The sequence below is a fragment of the Lathamus discolor genome, chromosome 3 (genome assembly GCF_037157495.1).
Source record: "Lathamus discolor isolate bLatDis1 chromosome 3, bLatDis1.hap1, whole genome shotgun sequence".
NCBI lineage: Eukaryota > Metazoa > Chordata > Aves > Psittaciformes > Psittacidae > Lathamus > Lathamus discolor.
The window spans coordinates 76471308-76493885 of NC_088886.1; the positions used below are offsets into that span (position 1 = coordinate 76471308).

The window sequence follows — 22578 nt, forward strand, 5'->3', positions numbered from 1 at the left end:
ACATGTACACACACCCCTCTACTTGCAGAATGAGTCGTACATAGATGGTATTCTGAAACAAGTTAGAAGATTCATGCATGTTGGATGGAAAAAGAAGGCTCTAGCAGAAAACTTTATTATTTAACATTTCTATTATTAACAAAAGTACACACTGCCAAACCTAAAAGTGCATACTGCCCAAAGGAGGAAAAGAATGAGCCACCTTCTTTTGTTAGCTGTCAAAATAAAACAAAATGAAACATTATAGAAAAACACAATTGCCTATAAAAATTAAGCAAGCTCGCATACAACTATTGATTTTCAACATCCATACTAAGGCACCTTAACAAAATCTGATATAGCAAAAGGTATTTCTTTTGTTTCTTTTTAGAAAACGACCTACTTTTTAGTCACAAAAATCAACCTTCTTCAAGAGCAACACTGCAATCCCCGCACATCACAAACCAAAAAGTCACCAAAAAGCATGTTTGTATTTGTAGGTGGCAACTAAACAATGGTATATAACCAACGTTTTTTATCAAAATCATGATTATACCTTTATTTATTTTACATTATTTATCTATGTGTATGTATATTTAAAAACCTCTTCCATGTTCTTTCACCAGCTCAAGGCCAGTGAGCTAAAAAAATAAAAAAAAAAAAAAAAAGAAAAAAAGAAAAAAATGCTCACACCAGGCCACGAGGTGGCAGAGTTTAAACACGCAATTGGCCCATTGCTACTGCTGTTCAGGAAACTATTACAGGTTTTGCCTGTAATGGAATAAAAGGAAATGCAGATCATGGTAGAATACTCGCAAGCTACTGTCTATTTTAACTGCTACAGCAATTACAACAAACTGTAAACCCATACTGAAGCAGAATATATCAATGGTTCTGAGGATGCTCAAACTTATTTTCTGTCTTCAAAAGATCATTTGTTAACACCTAAAATGCAATCATGCTCCAAATGCATTTTGCAAATGCCAACATGTGATTCTCTAGCTATTTCTCTCTCACTGTTACACTAGAAAAGAATTTGAGGTAAAAAACATGCTAACACTCCTGATTTCATTTTACATCCAAGGGTCCTGATATTGTAAAATGTAGGGACCCATAGCAAAGTAGAGTTCCTGCTCACTAGTCAGTAGAAGCTCATTTAAGGAACAAACAAACAAAAACATCTGAAGAAACAAACATCTTGGAAATGTGCTTACTGGTTTTGTAATAGCACCTGTCAGTAATGAATTTAGCCAGATTAATTTTATAAAGGGTGTCTGTACGAGGTTACCTGCTCCACAAGGTATTTTAAACAAGTTGCAAACAATATGCAGAGAGGTTTTACATACTATAACTCCAGGTGTGAGATAACATTTTTTTTTCCACCAGTAAAAATACAAAATCCTGCACAAACAGTCACTCCGTATCCAAAAGCAGTGTTCTCTGGTCTCAGACCTACACTCTGACATACATACAGCTCACCAAAACCTTTGGCATAACACTTTCAGAGGAGTTTCAGTGTTCCCAACCCCTTGCTATTCCTTGAAAGCAGCATAATAACCTATGTCAAAGGAACTCAAAAGTGTTTACAGACTTTTGATATTTTAGGTGCTTCTAGTCACCACTCTATAGAGACATACAAGGGATGCATGGCACAGAATCAGAAATTACTTAGCATCTCACTGATAATACTGTACATTACGAGAGCACTTCAGACGTCTGTACAAACACAGTCAAGATTCCTCTGTGTACCACAAGACTTTGCAATTACTCCCAGAATTCTTTTAAGATCTTGACAGTTATTCATCAGAGAAACATCTAATGGTGATCCAGACAGCTGCAGCTTGGCATCCATCTAGAACAGGCTACAAACTTACTCCACTGCTTTAGAGGTGTCATTACCATCTACGGACAACAGGCAATCAATGGAGAACAGTACAAAGGGGTCACTTTTAGGCCTATGCCTAAACTCAGTATTGGCTTGTTCTCTTCTGAGGGATAGAAAAATATCCACACAGAAATTACAATTATGCAGCTCTTTAAAAACTGCTTTTTGCATCACTGAAGCTCTTTGACCTAGCTTTTTCAACAAGAATGTGTCATCTTTGGTATTTTCAACACTCCCTTTTGGCTTTTCTGTGGTTCTCCACATGCAGACAGTGAAGTTCTCTTCTGAAGTGTTTATTTCCACTGAGCAATCTTGATCATATTATTCACCAGCATACCAACATACATAGTCACAAAATTAACTCCTGCTAACTTCCTGAGCTTTGCCTTTACTCTGAGCCACACAGCTCACTCTGCTTCTGATGCACAGTAGTAACCAGCAGAAAGTCAGCAAGTTCTTAAAAAGGAGAACGTGATGTTCCAGTTTTGTCCTTTAATTTCCTTTTCTTTTAAATCCTGAAGAAAGCCATACTCTCAGACACTACTTTGGGAAAGTTTGTTGAAAAAGTATGGCTTTTAGTGGAAATACTGCTAAAACTTTGTCAATTTTCTCAGAGCAGTCGGGTTTCAATCCACCCAGGGAACGAGGAAATATGAACGTTTTTCTGTTTCTTACCTAATTCTTGGAAAATATGAGGAAAGTTTTGGTAACTCTGGAAGACATGGAGACTGTTTAAAGCCATCTAACCTTTAGGGGTTAGTCCAGTATTTGATTTCTGAGACACTTGACAACTTACAGGTCTTCCCTTTGGTCCTCGCTCTCCTCGTGGTCCTTGTGAACCTGGAGGTCCCTAAAAGAAAAATTAGAAATAGTAAGTACCATTTAAACTAGCTAACGGTTAATAAAGCTCTGAAAACATGAAATGCAATGCTTATTTGAAAATTAATTTGCAGGTTTGGGCTTTTTCACATCATCAGGAAGAAAACAGCTGCAATCACCTAATATTGAATATTTATTCTCTATTGTACATTGGCTGAAAGTAGTAGAACCAGGACACAGAGATCTACAAAATACTTTCATCTCTCATATGCTCTGCAGGTTAATTTAGCAAAGGTTTTCTGCATGCTGGAGGCTTTTAACATGTAGAGGTACAAGTCTAAGACACCCCTCCTGCTAGTCCAAAACTGCTTTCTGAGAATGCTGCATCTCCTACTCCTCCTGCTAGATCCCTGCCAGAGAAGCATTCCCCAGCATCAGCTTCACACAAAGGTCCTCAGACATGCATGTATGACAAGTACATATTCATTCACTTAAGGCATGGGCTGACCTGAGACTAGTAAAACATCTCACAATCTTCTTGCCTCCTCAAATCCAGCATGGAAAAGTCCTCCTCCACATCATCCCCACAATACAAAACAGAAATGGCAGAAAGTGAAAAAAGCCATCATTGGAGAAACAGAAGATCGGAAAATACTCACGGCTGGTCCTGGGCGGCCTCGTATTCCCGAAACCTAAAGAAAGCAATGTAAATCAAAGTTACCATGCAACATTATGGCTATATTTGTCATGACTACCCTACAGAAAATTAATTATTGAAAAGTAAATACCAAGACAGAAAATTAAAGAACCAGTGAAGTTGTAAAGCTTTTTTGGGGGGACAAAATAAATAAAGTTCCACTGGTTATCTCTTTCAATTTTGTAGTCTTTTGATAAGGAATACAAGCAAAATCTTTTTATTATTTTTATTATTATTATTTTTATTATTATTATTAAATAAATGTGTACTACAATTATTTAGTCTCAAGTTATTGATTCATCTGTCTTTGTGCTAGAAAGGTATAATAAAGATAGAAAGTGACAATTTATTTTACCATCTTCCTCAACTGTCTCTACACTTCCAAAGTACTGATTTACCATTATACCTCCACAAAATTCTAACTATATATGTAAAGATTATGACAGATTTAACTCAATAATTTTTTCCCCACAATGCAATTGACAGGGATTGCTAATGTTCCATATGTGAAACAGCAAAAATATTTTTTTTCATTTCTAGGCTGTAAATTCTTGTTGTATTTCCTTAATTACTGCAATTCTGCTTTAAAGCAGTAAAATACACTCTTCTAGGGTGAGCTGATACCTGAAGAAAAAAAATGAACTTACAGGTGGCACTATTCCAGGTTCCCCCTTTTGTCCCTGTAAGAAAGAGATGCAAAAATGTCAGATGGCAGAAAACAAGTACAATTAACCCAATACCACCCCTGTGACTGTGACATATGATAAGAATTCTGTAAGGATACTCAATTAAAGTACCTGCAATAGCTAATCCATATGATTTTTTTTAATGACTATGGACACTGATCAAATGAAAGCTATAAATTAACGCACTTTTTCTAACTGTGTAACATACTGGATGAACAAAGAGTCAAAGTAAAGAAAAATACCATGATATGTGAGTACTGAAAACATGGTGTAGTTCTGGTTATTGGATGATTTGATTTATATGAAATGCAGAGCCCAGAGCAGCATTCAGATTCCATTTCTTTAAGGTATTCAATTAAAATTCATATCACTAAATCTATGGACAGAAAAAAATTGTATATCCATCTATAGCATGGAGACAGAATACAAAATGATAGCACATAGCTTCAGAGTGAAGGACATGGCATTTGCCAACTGACTTTTCTTTGAGCTGAATGCATTGACAACAATTACATGTTACATAAAATAACTAGGTTTATACTTATTTGTGGTAACTGTTTTGTTAAGGGGAAAAGAGGACTTTGTAAAAATAAAAAATTTCCTACCTTGTTTATCAATTAATAATAAGCTGGTTACAGTCCATTTATTTCCATTACCTACTTCTGCATAGACAGCTACTCAGTTTTAGGGAGTGTATATACTTGGTCACCTAAAACTTATTTCAATTACTTTTTGTAACTGCTTAGTATCTTAGAATCTCATTTATCAGAATGTATCTTAATTTCTTGTGTAGGAATAGATCTGCTCTTTAATTGCATTCTATAAGAAATGCTGCCCACAGAACCATGGCTTTGTGCAAGAATGCATTGCCCCAGTGCTACCTACTGCACGCCGGGAAGCCAAGTCTCAGCAAAATAACCCAGTCTGGCTTCTAATGACCTACTTCTAATGGCCCACTGCTAGAGATGAAACAACCAAACTACTCAAACTGGAATTCCTTTGCTGCAAACAGCAGGGATTTTCAGCCAGACGATTCTCTATATTTAGACCAAGATTTTTGCCTGCATCCCAGCATTTTTTCCATGTTGACTGCAATCACAGAATCACAGAATACCAGGTTGGAAGTGACCTCAAGGGTCATCTGGTTAGCCATTCTTTTTAAAAAACACAGTCTAGAAAAGGTGCCCCAGCACCCTGCGCAGCTGAATCCTAAAATTATCCAACGCTGGGGAATCCAATCTCCTTAGTCATCAAAGATGACCGAGAGGAAAGAATTAGGTGGTTTTGGAAGAGCCCGTATTTAAATTCTGTGCTCCAAGGACATTCTTTTAACAGCTGTAATACAGTTAAAAAACAAGAAAGGAAATCTTACCTTTCTTCCTCTGCCTATTAAAAAGGACAAGAAAAGAAAAGAAAAGATTAATGTTTTTACTCTGACAGAACATTAAGAGTCAAGTGAAGGTGTTGGAGCTAGGGCCATCCCTGATCTTTGACGCACAGAACATGGTGAATTGCCTAGAGGGAGCTGGGGAAGTTCCCAGAGACATGCACACTCCCTTGGTCAGCTGCGAGGAATCAGAACAGTTTGCAGTGGTGTCTGTCTTTTTCATGATTGTACAGAATGAGAAAAAGCACTTTAGGAAAGCAGAATATCATATAGGGAATTGTCAGAAGCTGACCTAATGATTGACTGTGAAGTCAAAGGAAGCTTTATTACTGACTTCAATACAAGTGATGTTGATGGACTCACAACATATTACATGGTATTTTTCAAAAGAGAGAGCCGAGGGACTTCTGAATTTTCTTGTTTGAAAAGCATTTGCAATATCATGTGCCTGCAGTCAGAGCCATATATCCACACTTATATCCACAAAAATCCTTCAGGGGAATATTTCAATAATACTTTGAATCGCAATAAGGAATTCTGGAATTTATTCATTCTGCTTTTATATTTTCTGAGTGCACCTTGTTGGCATTGGCCTAATGCCTCCCAAAACACAGCAGGATACACCATCTATTTATTGCTTGTCACATCTTGCTCCATTGCTCAATTACATAGGTCCCTGCTACGTGCTTTTTATCACTACTTTGTTCTATATTAAGTTTATAACAGCAACTACATCTCCTGAAGAAACTGCTTTAATTATTATATATAGAATGTGGTTCAATATACAATATTAATGAGCATTAATTGCAAGTTAACAGACTTTCTTCTAGGAAAATTGAGGGGAGATTGCTTTAGCCATGTCTCTCCAGGAAGAAGAAAGGGACTGGAAAAGACATATCTTTAAGGTATATAGCAGAAAGTATGGAAAACCAGGGACTTAACAATACTTCATGCTAATTTTGATTCACGTCTTATGAAAGGATTACGTGTCCACGTTTCCATATTGGGGAAACACTTTATACTGTTTACATATAATGTTGACATTTATACATCAACTAGAGGGGCCTCATGTGGAGCATTTTAGTAAAGCATGCACTTATTTTACCACATATATTTATATGAAACGTATCTTTATCTTAATATGTTTATTATACATGTTTCTCTTAATATATTTACCTTTCAGTTCGAGATGAACCACAAAAAGAAGACAGAATTGAACCTCCTTGAAACATCAAGATGGAATTCAGATCAACCTTTTAGTTATAAAGGCATTTGGGCTTATATCAGATTCATAGTCGGAAGAAAACTGTTTCCAGAGCCAGCTGAAGTGCAACCCAAAATTGGAGATAACTGCCAAGTATCTACTATTTTCAGATTCAAACTTCCACCATAGAAATACTATTAGAAATTTCAGTATCACGAGGTTGCTACTTCTTTGGGCTGTCTCTCCTTTCAAAAAAGGAAACTGGAAAATGAACTTACCAATGGTTGTGTCAAAATCACGTGTTGTATGGGGACACACAGGACAGCACTCTCCTGGGGGCACCTGCGGGTTCTCACACTCCAACACATCTTGACACTGGATTTCATCGCAAAGAATAGCTCCGTTGTCACAGACACAAATCTGGCATGGTGAGGGCTTCCAAATATCCCTGTTCAGGTACATCTGGCCATTTTGAGTGCAAGCTATTTCTTCAACATCTTCTCCTGGGATAGGAGAGAGAGAATATACAACACATTTTCCAAATGTGAAATCAAAGGACTAGCAAAGAGCACATCTGAACATGAGAAGCAGCATCACATACATGAAGAAAACAGTCCACCAGCATGGCTGAAGCTGATACTGAGAACTTTTAAATATCAGTCATCTTAAATAACTTTCTTATTTTACCACTTTATTTCTTGATCAGAAAGCAGTAAAATAGCGTCATCATGGAATGCACAAACCCACCACAGTGTCAAATGAATACTGCCTCACAAGTCATTCTGGTACAGATGTCATTCTAGAACTAACTCTGCGTTGAGGAACTCCTGCCATTTTCCTGCTCTTGTAACTGCTGTGCACAGGGCATTGGAGACTTCTACAGCACACACTACCTGCCCCCTGCTGCATGCAGCTTACACAGCCAGATTTACAACCACGTTGAACGGACATGGCAGTTTGTTGAAGAGAAAACAACTCATTTATTAGGATCTTGCTGTAAGGTAACACCAACACAGAGAATCAAACAGGACAATCAGTCACTGTCCATTGGCAACAGCAGTCTCCATTGCAAGGGTACTTGCAGCAGCATCTCCAACTGAATGAAGAGAGGCTCAAATCACTTATTTTGTTTAGGTTTTTATAATCCAGTTGGGCATGGCCCTACATGATTACCCCAGCAGAGACATAAATTATTGCTATGAATATATATGAATCGCATACAAAATACTACTTAAATATTTTAATTATACATGAGAGACTATCTCTCTCATGAGACATGAGAGACACTGCATTGACTGACTACATTCATATGTCCTATGTACATATCCACACATTTGTATGAAGGTCATTCTATTTTACTGACCTTGCACATGTCATTTTTAACCTAATCCACTTCATTTACGAAAAGTTTTTCTTTCTTAACACTATTTCTTTCTCTTCTTTGAATTCCAATCAAGAATTAATTTCTTACTAATTTTTAGAAATCCATTCAATATAGCTTTTGCTCTCTCCTCTCCAACCAATTTGCTGTCACCAAGGCAGAACAACTTCTCTGGGTTGAATTAATAACTTAGAAATCTTGGCAATTTCCCCATTTGACAGACAGCAGCATTTAAGGGGACATAAGGATCTGTTTCAGTACTGTTCTATCCGTCCCAAATCACACATCTGCAAACCAAGAACCCCAGTGCCAAGACACAAGTCACACACAGCAAACCTGTTATGCACCATCCAAAATTATTCTCCTGTCTCCTGGGATGCTGCAGAGAAGGTTAATCTTACCCATCTGGGAGCTCCATCTGACCACATAAACATTCCTATCAAAAATGTCTTAGAAACCAGACAATCCACTTAAAAACATTATCTGAACATTCCTAAACAGCCTTAATTTCTGATACAAGAATAGGAATAGAGACAATTATATTTATCATATATGACACATTCCACTAGTAAAAAATCATGACCATTATTTTTTAGGAAAACCTGCTCCTAGTGTAAAAATTAACAGCTCTAAGCACATAGACAGTTACACTGTTGTATGCATTTCTGGCCAAATTTAAACCAGATGTAATCAGAAAATCACAAAGTAATAAATATGAACAGATCTGGAATTTCAGCTTCATCCCTCAACTCAAGTCTAGTTACTCCATCAATGTCAGAGCTCAGAGAAATGAAGCAGATGTCTCATTAACCGTTGCCTTCCATCACTTCTGAAGCTTTCTAACAGAAACCGAAATCTAAATTTATACCAGGTCATCTCCTCTCTTCAATTACTTCAACCAACTGACAAAATGACTCGAAGGGGTGCTGCAGAAGCTCAGGAGGAAATGTTTCCAGTGTGAAGTAAAGACATCAACTAAGTGTAGTCTACAGCCCATTTATGACACTGTGAGAATCATTTTCCAAAGTGCAGATCGTATTTTGGAAAGCACTCTTCTCGCCTCTCCCTTGTGTGCATGACATAACACACTGTCTGACATATTTAGCCTTTTCCCCCCAGATGTCTGGCATACGGTCTATGTCTTCCTTAATGTATTACCCACAGAACTTGTTGAGCTGTTCAGAAGAGCAGCAGTTTGCATAAATGAAATTTCTAAGTTACTGAGCCCAAAGTCAGCATTCTGTCATAACTTCAAATAAACCACATCGCAACTGCTTTGGCAAATCAGAGCTGAGCCAGATGGTGACTAGCTTCTGCCTGGGCCGACTGCTCAGCAGCTGAGAAAGAGGCAGACAAAGGCAGGACGTAAAAAGCACATACCAATTTCTGGAAGTGCTCTAAAAGTCGGTTTCACTCTCAGATTGCAGATATGTTGATAATAAGGGAAAATAAAAACACCAACACCATCAAAAAAACCCCAAACAAAACCCCAAAAGCAAAACCACTAAAAAAAACCCTAACCCCAGAATACTGCCAGAAAACACATTTTTTATATTTTTCAATTATGGTTGATGCTTTTAGTTTTTCTTTCTGCTGTAAATGCATTACACAAAGAACAATCTGAAAAGTGCAGCTGTTTCAAAGCCAACTCATCTCACAAGCACAGTGTGATATTTTACTCTCAGGCCTGAATTACAGGCGTGTTATCCATGACACCCAGACCAGGAGAGGCAGCAAATTGTTCTACTATTTCCACCCTGGTTTGGAAATCTGCAAGTTTTCTGTTGGGTTGTTTTTTTTTTTAGTAGAGAGACAAATTCACAGACTCTTTATGTCACACGTTCTTTCTACTTCTGCAGTTTAACACAAGGCACTGAATGGCTTGGGAAGCAGCTTTGGAAATTCTTAATATGGCAAAAGGATCAGCTAACACGCTAACAAGTACAACTCTAACTGGTATTGGGCCTGATCAGACAATCTACAGGGTTGCAAATCCATTGAAGTCAGTGAAAATGAGTTTCAAAGTAGTCTGTAAATATAAAAGGCAAGGCAGAAGAAAATGCTATGATATATTTAAGGACTCATTCACTCATGAGCTCAGATCTTTGTGAACGAGCATTTCAATGAAAAGCACAGTAAGTATAATGCAAATATTTTTCTGCTAAATATTGATCTGTTGGAGTATCAGTTTTGCTTTAAAGAACTATTTGATCAGAAGACAAACGGTCAGTAATAGCTAACACGCTAAATCACCATACTTGAGACTATGAACATCAACAGTTTGAAGGTAAAGGTCACATCATGCACTGACATACCCAGGCCCAGTTTGGTGACACCACTGAACTTGTACTAATTACTGGGGGAGAAACTCCATACAAACCACTAGATGGCTGTCAAAGCCCATCATTCATCATGAGCAAGTGTCCACAGTCAAGGCTTGCAAGGCACACCCTGCTCGGGCAAGTTATACTGAGCTTGTTTTTCTTTCAGGTAGATTTCTCTCGAGGTTAATTCCACTGCTTAATAAGCCAACAACAGGACAAGTGTTTTAAGTGGCAGTATAAGAAATCATTTCAATCTCACACCACCACATACACATAATTTTCAAAGCAACACCTGTAAATTCTCTGCTGCTCAGTTTGCTGTTGAAAGTCACCCCACATTATTGTACCCTTATTGTTTTAATTAACATCTGGTTCACACCATGAATGTGTAAAAGACAAGTAAAGTCTGGACATGGAACCAGATAGGAAAAAAAAAGACAGAAAACACCACCAGAAAAAGAGAAAATCTGCAGGAGGGGACAAGGCATGACAACACGACACAGTGTCTTGAGCAAAAGCACTTTAAGAGAACAGGCTAAGAAGAAAAGGAAGACCACTCCACACATACAAACAGGGAGCTTTGCTGAAGGTATCCTTCTAAGGTCTTTATTTTTTCTTGCAAAAATATCCCCAAAGCTGCAAACTATACTCTCCTGTTAGCCGTCTCTGCTTATAGACAATCTAATGTAGGAGGAGTCAACCACAATAACCTCAGCTGAGGAGATGGCAGGCATATGATGGAAGGGAATACAGCTCTCAATGCTCTACCTGGGGAAAAAAAAAAAAAATAAAAAAAAAAAAATGGCCTGAGCAGAACTTGCAGATAGGTAGGTTTTCTGCAGACATCAACAACCGTGGCTCACAGATGAAATGGTAAGGGACAGAAAAGGATGTCATGAGAAAACATCTCCATTACATTGCATTTTTACTAGTCCTACAAATGTCCTACTAGTCCTACAAAAGTCCTACAAATTAAAGGAGCCTAAGGGCTGACAGACCTACAACAGTAGAAAACAGTTTTACAAATGCAGGAAAGATTATGATTGGTATTGAACACACAGTCTGCCAGTTTTATGTTTTTTGTTCGCTAAGAGGGACTTCTTGACACATCCTGTAACCAAACCTCAATGCTTTTACACTTCTTAACATGAAAAGACTGGAACAGAGGAGTTACAGTTATTTAATGAAAAAAAAAAACCCAACAAAACGATAGAAACAAAATTACTTTAAGCTAAAAAAGGGTAGATTTAGATTAGACATAAGGAATAAATGCTCCTCTGTGCATGCGGTGAGGCACTGGCACACGTTGCTCAGAGAAGCTGTGGCTGCCCCATCCCTGGCAGTGGTTCAAGGCCACGTTGGATGAGGCTTGGAGTAACCTAGTCTAGTGGAAGGTGGCAGAGGGGCTGGAACTGGATGAGCTTTAAGGTCCCTTCCAACCCAAACCATTCTATGATAATTCTATGATGATGAAAACAGCTGGTTCATTTAGCTTTTCAACCTTTATTTGACATTCTTACGCCAGTTTGTGAAAAGTGTAAGGAAATAAAAGATCACATAGATACAGCAATTTTTAAGTTTGAAAAAATTTCTAGAATATGAAAAGCCAAGTTATGAATTCAAATTATGAATTACGAAGTTTAAATTCTGCTGACTCGCAAAGCAGAGACGCAGAAGTAAACTGAAGTGAAAGATGATACGTGCTAACAACCATTTTGCAGATGTACTGTTGTGTGTGTACAGACTGCCAAGAGAGGGACAAGAGGAGGTTGGTGTTAATAATCTTTGACTGTCAGCCTGTTGCAACAATAATGTAGGGCTTGATCCAGTTCTCATTAAATCAGTGGAAAAAACCCTCTCATTTACTCCAGTAAGAATCAGACTGCTTTTGTTTATCTTTTGATAACATTTTTTTTGAGCAGTAATAAATTAAGCATTATCCAAATTACCATGCCAAGCAAATTATAATGTAAACACCAATTATTTTGAAAATCAGATACTTTTCAAGAGCACTGATACATACAAAGCCTATTTTGCATTTTCTGCGCAGATATAATTTATGTTAATAATGATTACAACAACACAGTTTACTTAAGTATTTTATAGTTACATACACAATGATGGACCTGGAATCCCTTACTAATAAAAGGCTAAACTGATCCACAGTTCACTTAATATGAAATATTTGATTCTCAAGACAAAGTCAAATTTGCATTCAGACATTTAACTTCCAGATACAGCATGCATCTTGGTAAACTTTAGATAACAGCTACTGTACAGCAATGCACTTAAATCCAAATAACTCAGCATTCTCTTGGAAAAACTGACCACTAACGAAGTCTGTAGCACATTGCTAGTACTAAGAGATACAGAAGATGTTCTCTCGGTGGCTTCAAATTCAGTGTAAGTCTCCCTGCATATCCAAGAGAATAAGCAACAAATGACACACACAGATTCAAGAGTATCATGAAGAAGGTTTATTCATTACAGGACTGTCTAAAAGAATAACTAGCACAGATGTTCATTGAAAACTGACTTTCTCAAAGTCTGTGGCTCTATGTTGGTTTATGCCAGCTGAAGGTCTGGTTGAATGTTTCATTTTGAAATTCCCCTGTGGTTTCCTAAGGAAATTACGCTTATGAGATCCTACTGGCTGTACTGTGACATCCGTGTCCCCAAGCCCATTTGATTCCAGTGGCTAATTTCAGCGAAGACTGACAGAGACCTTGTGAAAGAACAGGTCACTAAAACAACTGTGCTCCTACAAATTTTGTGTGCGTGCACAGGAAGAAAAGGGAGTTCCAAGTTAGTGACCCACAAAGGCTCCCTTGCAAAACAAGTGGATATTAATAAATCCCTTTCATTACACTTTTGGGAATGCATGCGCACAGGCACACAGTTTAAAACCAAGCCTGAGTAGGAAACCAAGTGTCATCAGAACTATCTCTTAGGAAAAGAGGTGAGCTTTTTCATTCATTCTGTTCAGTTCCTACTTAAAAAAATCCTAGAGGATAATTTTCAAAGCTGGCAATAAATGTTTTTAAAAGCATTCCACATATAGAAAGTTGCTGAATGCTTTTAATTCCAAATGAGTTTTCAATGTGATTGAGGATGTCACCCCTCTAGACAAGGATCTGCAACCCTCTGTGCCTTGTTTTAGAAGCATGAAAGTCCCAGGGTGTTCTCCTAAATGATGTAGGTAATTTTAAAGCGTGTATTTTGGGACTGGAAAATGACAGACAACTGTTTTTCCTGCAGAGTCCACAAATAATGTTAAGTATGAATAAATATTGCTAAGCACCAAGATGTAAGTCAGCTCCCAAGAAGAGACTTAATTAATTGTTAAAATTGCTATAGCTGTTAACCGAAGTCTTACTAAAGGACCCACCCTTTGTGGCTGGCAAGTCGCTTCGGGCTGGCACTAAAGAGAGGGAGTTCACCCTCTGACACTTAGGAAGCAAGAAAATCCAACCTCCAAGCTCTAAACAACAGTCCAGCAGCAGAAAGCAAGAGCAAAACAATATACCCTGACTCAACAGAAAAAGTAATCTCCCAGGTGAAGGGCTCCAAGTGTGATCTGGCAACAGGGTTTTATCCCTTCCAGAAAATTGAGTCAAAATAAGTAATTCTGTTTTCCACTCAGCACTGTGACTCCAGATCTGGCTGGACAGGGAAAACTGAAAAGGAAAAACTATCACGAGACACCTCTGAATGAGTTTTAAATTAACAGTTTAGTGGCAGTTTACTACTGCTGCTCCACTATTTCCTTAACTGAGTGGAAACAATACTATCCTAATATTTGGTTTGCTAGTCTGTATTTTCCCAACTCATAGGTTCATGTATTTATATCTTTATCAGAGCAAACAGGAGTTTAGCTTACCTTTTTAGGGATAAAGTCAATTTCCAATACAGAATAATCAAGAACAATGCTTTTATTACAAGACTCGACACATGCTGGATATTGCCACAAAGGCAGAATATCGTGGGATCCATTCCAATGAAAAGGATTTCTCTTGCTGGCCCCACAGTACTATCCAATATTTATCACTGTACTATTCAATTCCATAAAAGCATCTGATGATGTTGCGTCTGCTTATGAACCACACTGGTCCTGAGCTATTGAGCAAGACTCAACCCATCTAAACATCCTGTTTTATGTTACAGACAGGACAGGGAACTATGCAGCAGCAACAGTTTGCTGAGAGATGGGTCAGGCAGGTCCTTTTCTGTTGGTTACTCCACAGTCTTACATTTGAATACTTCAAAAGCAGTTAAACAAACTCACTAGAGTTATCCCATGAATAAGGTTAGATGTAGACATGTTATTACTTTGTTTTTCTCTCCACTCTGGTTCACAGGTAGGATGGCTGGACAAATCGCTCAGTGCCTGTAGGAGGACAGGGTGAAGGAGGGAGTTTGAAGAGCCTGATCTGCCAGCAGTGCTTATATAAATGCTCTCAGATGACAGCAATTAAGTCTCAAGCATAGAGCAGTAAAGAGGATTACTTCCAAATGTCTGCTGCACATAGATCGTTATGGGGAGGCATTCAGGGCATGCTTGAGAAAACACTGCTGCAGATCTCAGCAGCTGGAGCAAATCAGTCAAAACCTGAAGGCAGTAGTGGGGTGCCTGGTCTCTGCTGGAGCCCACATGGCCACAGACACACTGCTTGGACTTTGTCATACAAGGGAGTTACAGTGAAGTCAGTTCAGCTACAGCTGCCTGTACCACAGTCTTCATCCTGACTGAGTACAGAAAAAGCCTAAAAAGAGTGCTTATCATAGCCAATCATTGCATTTCATTATTTCAAAAGAGGCTTGAGGCAACAGAAATAATTCGTTTTTCTAAGCAAACTGTTGAAGCACATTCTTGACTCTGGGATGACATTTTTAAGCTGAATCACTTTCGTTTGCATGAGGAAAGGCTGGTCCCACAGAAACAGCAGATTCTTTTGGCGGGAAGCTTACAAAAAGAACGTGCAGCAAGAGACTTTTTCAGTGGAGGCAGAACAGGGCCAGGGCTCAGCGCTGCTGAACGCGCACAAGTTTGGCAACACAGGCACAGTCTATACAATTAAAGCAGAATTAAAACTGCAATTAGCACATTTCCTAAAATGTAACAGGCTTCACTCTGGAAGCAAACATGCCCCAGCGGTGGGAATTCTGCCCAATCTGATGCTACTGCTAATTAAAGCAAATCCTATCAGGACGCAAGGAACTGTGCCTGAGTATTTAAACCCAAGTCTAAACCAGCAAAATTACACTGAAAATGTAGTATTCTTCTACTGCCTGCTTTGGCTCACTCTTCTGGAATCTATGAATGTTTGGCTTTTGGTCTTTCAAAACCCAGCCTTGGACTGCTGTGCATCACTAAAAAACAATGCATTTTGGCTGTGAAGCACATTCTTTCAGCTGCCTCCTGTGCCAGTATCAGCGAGACATGGTTTCCACTCACAGTACATTTGGATTCCTGTAGTAAATCTATCAGCGATTCACAAGAAGACATCTTGGTTGTCTTCCCTGCCCAAGCAACTAGCTGTGCAGGGTAAGACTGCACCATGTCAGCTAGGTTCTGAAATTACCATTTCTTGATGGTCCCAAAACTGATCCTTGAGTGGTTTAGAGGTGGACACTGTAGTACTATGTTAACAGTTGGACTTGATCTTAAAGGTCTGGTCCAACCTAAATAATTCTATGCTTCTATGATTATCTAATCCCAGTTGGACTTTGAACTCCCAATTATTACTCTTTGAACTCGATATCCCCATCAGGTTTTCATTCACTTTGCTATACAAGCAGTCCCATACTGAACACTGGACTGAATATTTCCCCAATTTGCGTATGGATGCTACAGGAGACGGCATCAAAAGCTTTTCTAAACTAAACAGTAACCACTGCTCTTTCTTTGTGCACCAAACCTCATTGTAGCATTGTTTTGTAGCATTTAGCACCTTCGAAGTTACACAAAATGCATATGGATGTCTTGCCTTATTATATATAAAAGAAACACACTTGCTGCTGCCCAAACATCCTCATTCTTTGAAGCTATACACATCAAAGTTCAATAGAAACATGTCATTACACCCTGCCTTTTCCACAAAGCTTTTCTACATTGTGATTTGTAAAGTGGACTTGTGTAATCCCCTAAATGTATCCTTGCTGCTAATATCACCCTCTTTTTCACCTAAAAATAAAGATTTGTAATTAGTAAGAATATTCAGTTCCATAATTAAAAATCCTTGCATTCCAAAAGGCTTCAGCATTTCAAACTGAAGCAAAAAGTACCCCATGTTTGGGTGGAGTAGGAAGGTATTGCTGGAAAGCTATACTCATAATATGATGTTTGTACAGCAAAGCTATTAATTTGCTGAAACTCTGGGCTTCTGAGAAATCAAAGAATAGCAAGCAAGAAAGTCTGCAAAAATTCAGGAACAAACCCTCTCTTTTCTGCTACCATTACCTTTACCACACTTCAGACAGCTCAGTCAGCAAGTTCTGGTTTCAAGATGACATGGAACAAACTTCGGCAGCCCTGAGGGCTGCTTTCTACACAGCATGAAGGGATGAAGGTTATAAATAAGCAGCCTAGTTTTAAGTGCAATCTAAAGTCAATCATACACATGTGCATGAGGAAGAGACAGTGATTTAGGCATGTCTCATGCCCAAGAGAGATTTTAACTTCTACGCAAGATAAAATTATTTATTTTTTACAGATATAGGAGCAGTTTCCTTCTTTCAGTGCATAAAAGTAACAATGTCAGTAAATAACTGAATCGAGCTCAGTTAATTTAAATCAAAAGGTTAGGGATGAGAAAATCTTTGAGGCTGAATGTGAAAGTAAGGCAATTAACACTGGTTGGGAATTTTTCTACTGGTTTTTTTTTTTTTTTCCGATATTGTTGGAAAGCACTGAATTACTGAAATATCAAGGAAGGTACCTTTATTAGATTCATCCACTTGAAAACCTTTCATTTCATTTTCAGGAAGTTTGGAATGACTTATTTCAGTCAAGAAAACATCAGGGTTTGTTAAAGAGAAATTTATACCAAAAAAGAAGCCAAAATGTATACCAAATTTATACCAAAAAAAGAAGTAAAAAACATCCCAGTCAAGCTGAGGAAAAATACTTTCATTGACCTGACCTGCTTTTATTTTTTTCATCATTGCTGAGTAACGAGATGTCTTCCAGGTTGCCTCAATTCATCTGATATTTATAAGCAGAACCCCCTCCTACCAGAGGAGGGTGGTTGTATATTGCAACTTCCCACGTCTTAAAGTAGACTCACATTTGCACACTGACATACTACATGCCTACTAGGCATGTACACACTGACATACTACATGCCTACTAGGAGAATAGAGCTAGGGCAGGGGAAGAATATCCTTACTCCATTTTGAGAGCATTACATAACTTCATTAAATTTCCCAAGGGAGCTTAAACAAAGCCCCATTTCCTGTTTTGCCTTTATGCAACGGTAGAAAATAGTAGCATTAACCTCGTTAATGTTAGTAAGGCATTAATATTAATAAGGCATCATAAGAAAAATCGAGTGTTTAAGAAGAATTAGAGGGGTCTTTGCCTATCTGGAGACTCTCTGTTACTGCATATGCATTTAAATACAGTTACATATTTCTATTTCCATTTAATTTTTAACTGCGCTTCGGTACTGTCCCAATTCTTGGTCCATATATATGAAAAATCAGCATAAAAAACCCTCACACTGAATGTTTAAAAAAACCCCAGAAAGGTCAGCAAAGGAAAAATCCTATCCACCCTGTCATTTAGATGCGTAGTGTTGATAGAGGTTTTTTAAAAAGATACATACCAGCCATTACTTTGCTGTCCTGCAGGATTATGGTTTCTGGGACAGAGGAAATTAAAGGCTTTCCTGCAGGTTCTTTTGCTCTTATTCATTGGTTATCATTCCATACTTCAGGGATAAAGCATTATGAACTTCTGTCAGGCAAATAGACTATACTAAAATGTTTTTGAATGAATTAAAATTCAAGTAGGGATGTGCAGTTTAAAACAATCCAGCTGTCATCACCTCCAGCTACTGCTTGCTTTGAACTTGATCTACTTTTTATTTCCCTCAGTTCTCCCTTTCAAAACTACTTTATCATTTTCCAGATCTTTTTAATTTTATCCTACTATTCTTTCTTTGTTATGAGCCTTTAAAAGCCCAAGAAGACAGCATCCAAGTTACAAGAACTTGGATGTTCCAAAGCAAAGTTCTGCAAATACTGACATCTTTTTGCACCAGTTCACTCTCACAACAGAGTTAGGAGATCCAATCAGGTGCACGTAAATGCATAAAATACGTTTTTTATTTTGGTTGTTTATTTTCCCTTTTGTAAAAGAATGAAAGTCTGTGTGGGGTTGAGAGAAGCATCCATGCTTAAGGGATGCAGTGTAGATATTAGATTAGAGACAACTTTTCAGGAGCAACTCAAGAGTATGTGGGCATTCTAGTACATGACTATGCCCCATTGTTAGTATAAACAGTCTTTTCACTGCACTCAGAAATCTGTATAAACAACATAGGGAATCCTGACTTACAACTGGGCTTATATGTAACCAAACTCCAGTTGGTCTTTGAAGTGGAAGTTACCAGCTGGAAGCTGGAATCCTGCACATGATCTTCAGCTCAGTTTAACAATGAATATATCTTAGTCTACCTATCTCCAAAATGACATTATAGTAATACATACCCAGCTGAAAACAAAACAAAAGAAAGACTGCCCTTTTTTTACAATTACTTAGCCTTCCATGCTATTAAATGATAAGCTTTTGGGGACAGTCATCAATCAATCAAAAGACACCCATTAATGTCAATGGGCTTAAATCTCATGCAAAGCATTACTGTGTTACATTTAGAGGCACTGAAATTTCATGATGCATAGAATCACTTCAGCTCCTTATAAACACCTTTTAGTGTAGCTTTTTTCTTTTCCTTTGCTGCCTAGCTTTTTTCAGAACATCATGTGAGAGTTCAGACTTTTTAATGGTGCAACATATACTAGATGCATGTAATAATAAAAATATTTTCTACTCCTAGACCACCCACAAGACTTTTTGCATACCTTCAGCAGGCCTTTATCCCTGAGTTGGCAACAGCATGTGAATGAATTCTTCTCTACTTTTATTCACCAGGGCCTTATTCAGAGTTTAAAGCAAAATCCTTCAAGGCTTACGGTCTCCTAAGATCTACCTGTTGTCATGAATCTGACTATTATACGTGGCAAAGACAACAGACAACTGCATTAAATGAGCGAAAGAGGAAAGCAGACAGATTTTCACAGATTAAACACACAGAACTCCCCCTGTTCAAACTTTGTGTGAACAGGTACAGTTGCACTTAATCTAACAGATCAACATCACCACTGACAGACTCCCACTGTTTATAATCACTCTTCAGCAGTCATCTGCAGTACCATTTTTTAAACAAGAGCTGCAGAATGATGCATGTCTGAGTGTGATCCTCTCTGTTGTTAACACTTAGGAACTACCAAAATTGATGAACTGAGGGGAATATAAAAAGGAATACAGCTTTTTGCCTCTGGCAACAAGATGTGCATGAATTGATGTGTTAATGGCATGGTATTAAAGGGAAAACTATGCTACATAAACCATTCTTGCCATGTCCGTAACTGCAGTCTTGTATGTTACAGGCATTGAAGAGAGGAGACTATTTTTGTAGTGATAAGTTTGACAAGCAAAGATAAAAACCACTTTACTGGAAACAGAGGGGTTTACACTGCTGTGTTATAGATAAAAGTTGCATCAGCATTTCCATAAAAGGCCTCCCTGTTCAGAGCAGTTTTCAAACTGGCAGGCACCATTTCTACCTCAACTAACAAAATATAATCCCAGGAATAACCTGGAAAAACTGGAGAAAAAGTCATTCTTGAGCCAGCACTGGAAAAGTGAGAAGGGATGTGTTTGTGGGGGCAGACTGACAGCAAAGGAGATAGTATCACAGCAGTTCACTGATTTCTACCTGAAACAGGTCACTATGCAAGGCCATATCTTAGTTTGCTTCGGTGGATGTTCATGGCACAACTGCAGTGATTTCACTGATGCAAAATCGTAACTCACGTCATCTCTATAATATGTGTACAAATAGGCATATATAATACATACATTTTATGAATCGCTGTAAACAAGGATAATACTTGTTAGAAAGTGAAAATAACAGATAAAGTAGCTATTTGTGACAGACGGAAAAGGTTATGTCCTAAAGATTTTAGAATCTTTGTCTATTGGATGATCTGACAGATTTCATTACTGCTGAAACAAACCTCAAATTAACAAACAACATTCAGATACATCTCAGAAACATTAGTTCAGCTTTGTCCTTCCTAAAGCATATAACTGCTTTGATCTACAACTGATGATTATCTAGGATAATGTAGTGCATGTATGCTAACTGTATCTACTGAAAATGAATGCTTTTCTTTTTTTTAAGACCTATGTAAAAAGTAAATATAACAACGCTTCTCTTGCTACTCAGCTCTGGATCCAACACAGAATTTATAGTTCAGACTCCTCTAATTTAACAATCACAAAAACATTTTTTTAATTTCATTACATTTGGGTCAGGTTCTCCTTTGTACACTTACACAATTCACTTTACATTGACTATTACTCTGTTCTTGTGCTAGAAACTTTGGGGTATTCGAATTTCTTCCTATATTTGGACCACAAATCCTTTCTTCACAAGGAATTTGTTCAGAGTTTGACGGGTTTTTCTGACAGGGTTTATTTTCGGTTGATCGGGTGTTTGAAGTTTTTTACTGTTGTGGAAGGCACTGAAAATGAATTAAACACTGTCAATGTGACAGATTAAATTTGTATCAGATGCTGTGAGCTACTGTAGTTACTCATATATAAAACATGTGAATGTACAAAGTGCAACAAAGGTTACACTGACCTAAAGCTTGGTAATAGCAATTTTATACCTATAAAAACATGAATATAAAAATATTTAATTAGATAAGATGTAAATTATATAGATATACACATATATATATATACATATAATCACAGAAAACCCATATCAATTAGGGGATTGGAAATCCCCTAAAAAGACTGTTGCTTTGGTTTTGAGTGAATGAGTACTCAAACTGAGCATTGAGCTCTGTAGCATTTTGCACAGGTTTGGCATCCTGTACAGTTCTGTAAGTATGAATACAATAAATTTATATAAACTGATATAAATTTGTGCTCACTTTGGGGCACAGGGTGAATCTTCCCTGCTGATACACTGCAGGACAAAGGTGCAGAAGTTTATGCCCAAGATGAGATGCACCCCACTAAGCACAGCTGATAAACTGCTATATTATATTAAAAACCATGCTTATTTGATTTTAATACAACAATCATCAATTTAGATATCCAGTAATTTGAATTTACTATGGAGTATGTTTTGTAGGTTTTCTCATTTAAATTTCTTCTACCAGGAGCAAATATATGAGGTGAAAATGTGTCTTTCTTCAACATCAGGAGTAAGTCTGACTTAGTGCTAAAAATATATTATGCCAAAATAGAGACTAATCCTTGGGCACTACAACTACCTTTTTAAAAAAAAAAAAATAAATATTTAGTCATATTTCATAAGTAAGTGATTTGATAAACCTGTATCAACAAGGTTTGAAGTTGCAAAATACCTTTTCAACATATTAGAAGAACAACGTAAGTTATATGGTTTCAAGGCTGATTCACATAGCACAGTTCCATGTGTTTGACTACACCATTTCAACAAACAGTTATAAATAAATTGTGCCCAGAAGCAAACCTCACTTTGAAGCATTCCTTGGATATAAACAGCCTTGTTGTTTCAGGCTCCTTATGCTTTTGACACTTAGCAGAGCAACATAGTTTACATGCAATGCAGGTTATAATTCAAATATAACAACTTAGAAAAGCACACAGTTCAGAGATTGCTCATTGTATGCTTTATAAAATCTTTCCAATAAGTCAGAAATGTGACTGTCAAGTGAGATGCAGTTATGGCATTAATAAAGGAGTAATAACAAATAAGTCAATTCGGAGAAATTATCTTGCCAACCTGCTGAGTATCTGGCCATTGAAACTAGTTAGAAATGTTAATATTCTTCAATTTCAAATAAAAAACCCCAAAATACCTCTATTCATTAGTTTCTGTTTGTTCACCCGGAAAATACACTATCTCTAAATATAAAAAAGAAAAATAA

General features: G+C 37.6%; 1 protein-coding gene across 1 annotated transcript in view; it reads right to left on the reverse strand.

The window, feature by feature from the left end:
* COL5A2 (collagen type V alpha 2 chain) overlaps positions 1 to 22578 on the reverse strand; it is a 113644-nt gene that overhangs the window by 48815 nt on the left and 42251 nt on the right. Inside the window, exons 2-6 of the mRNA XM_065669885.1 lie at positions 6936 to 7160; positions 5439 to 5452; positions 4028 to 4060; positions 3343 to 3375; positions 2661 to 2714 (exon numbers count right to left, since the gene is read on the reverse strand). Coding sequence (XP_065525957.1) covers positions 2661 to 2714; positions 3343 to 3375; positions 4028 to 4060; positions 5439 to 5452; positions 6936 to 7160 — 359 coding nt within the window. The remainder of the gene's footprint in view (positions 1 to 2660; positions 2715 to 3342; positions 3376 to 4027; positions 4061 to 5438; positions 5453 to 6935; positions 7161 to 22578) is intronic.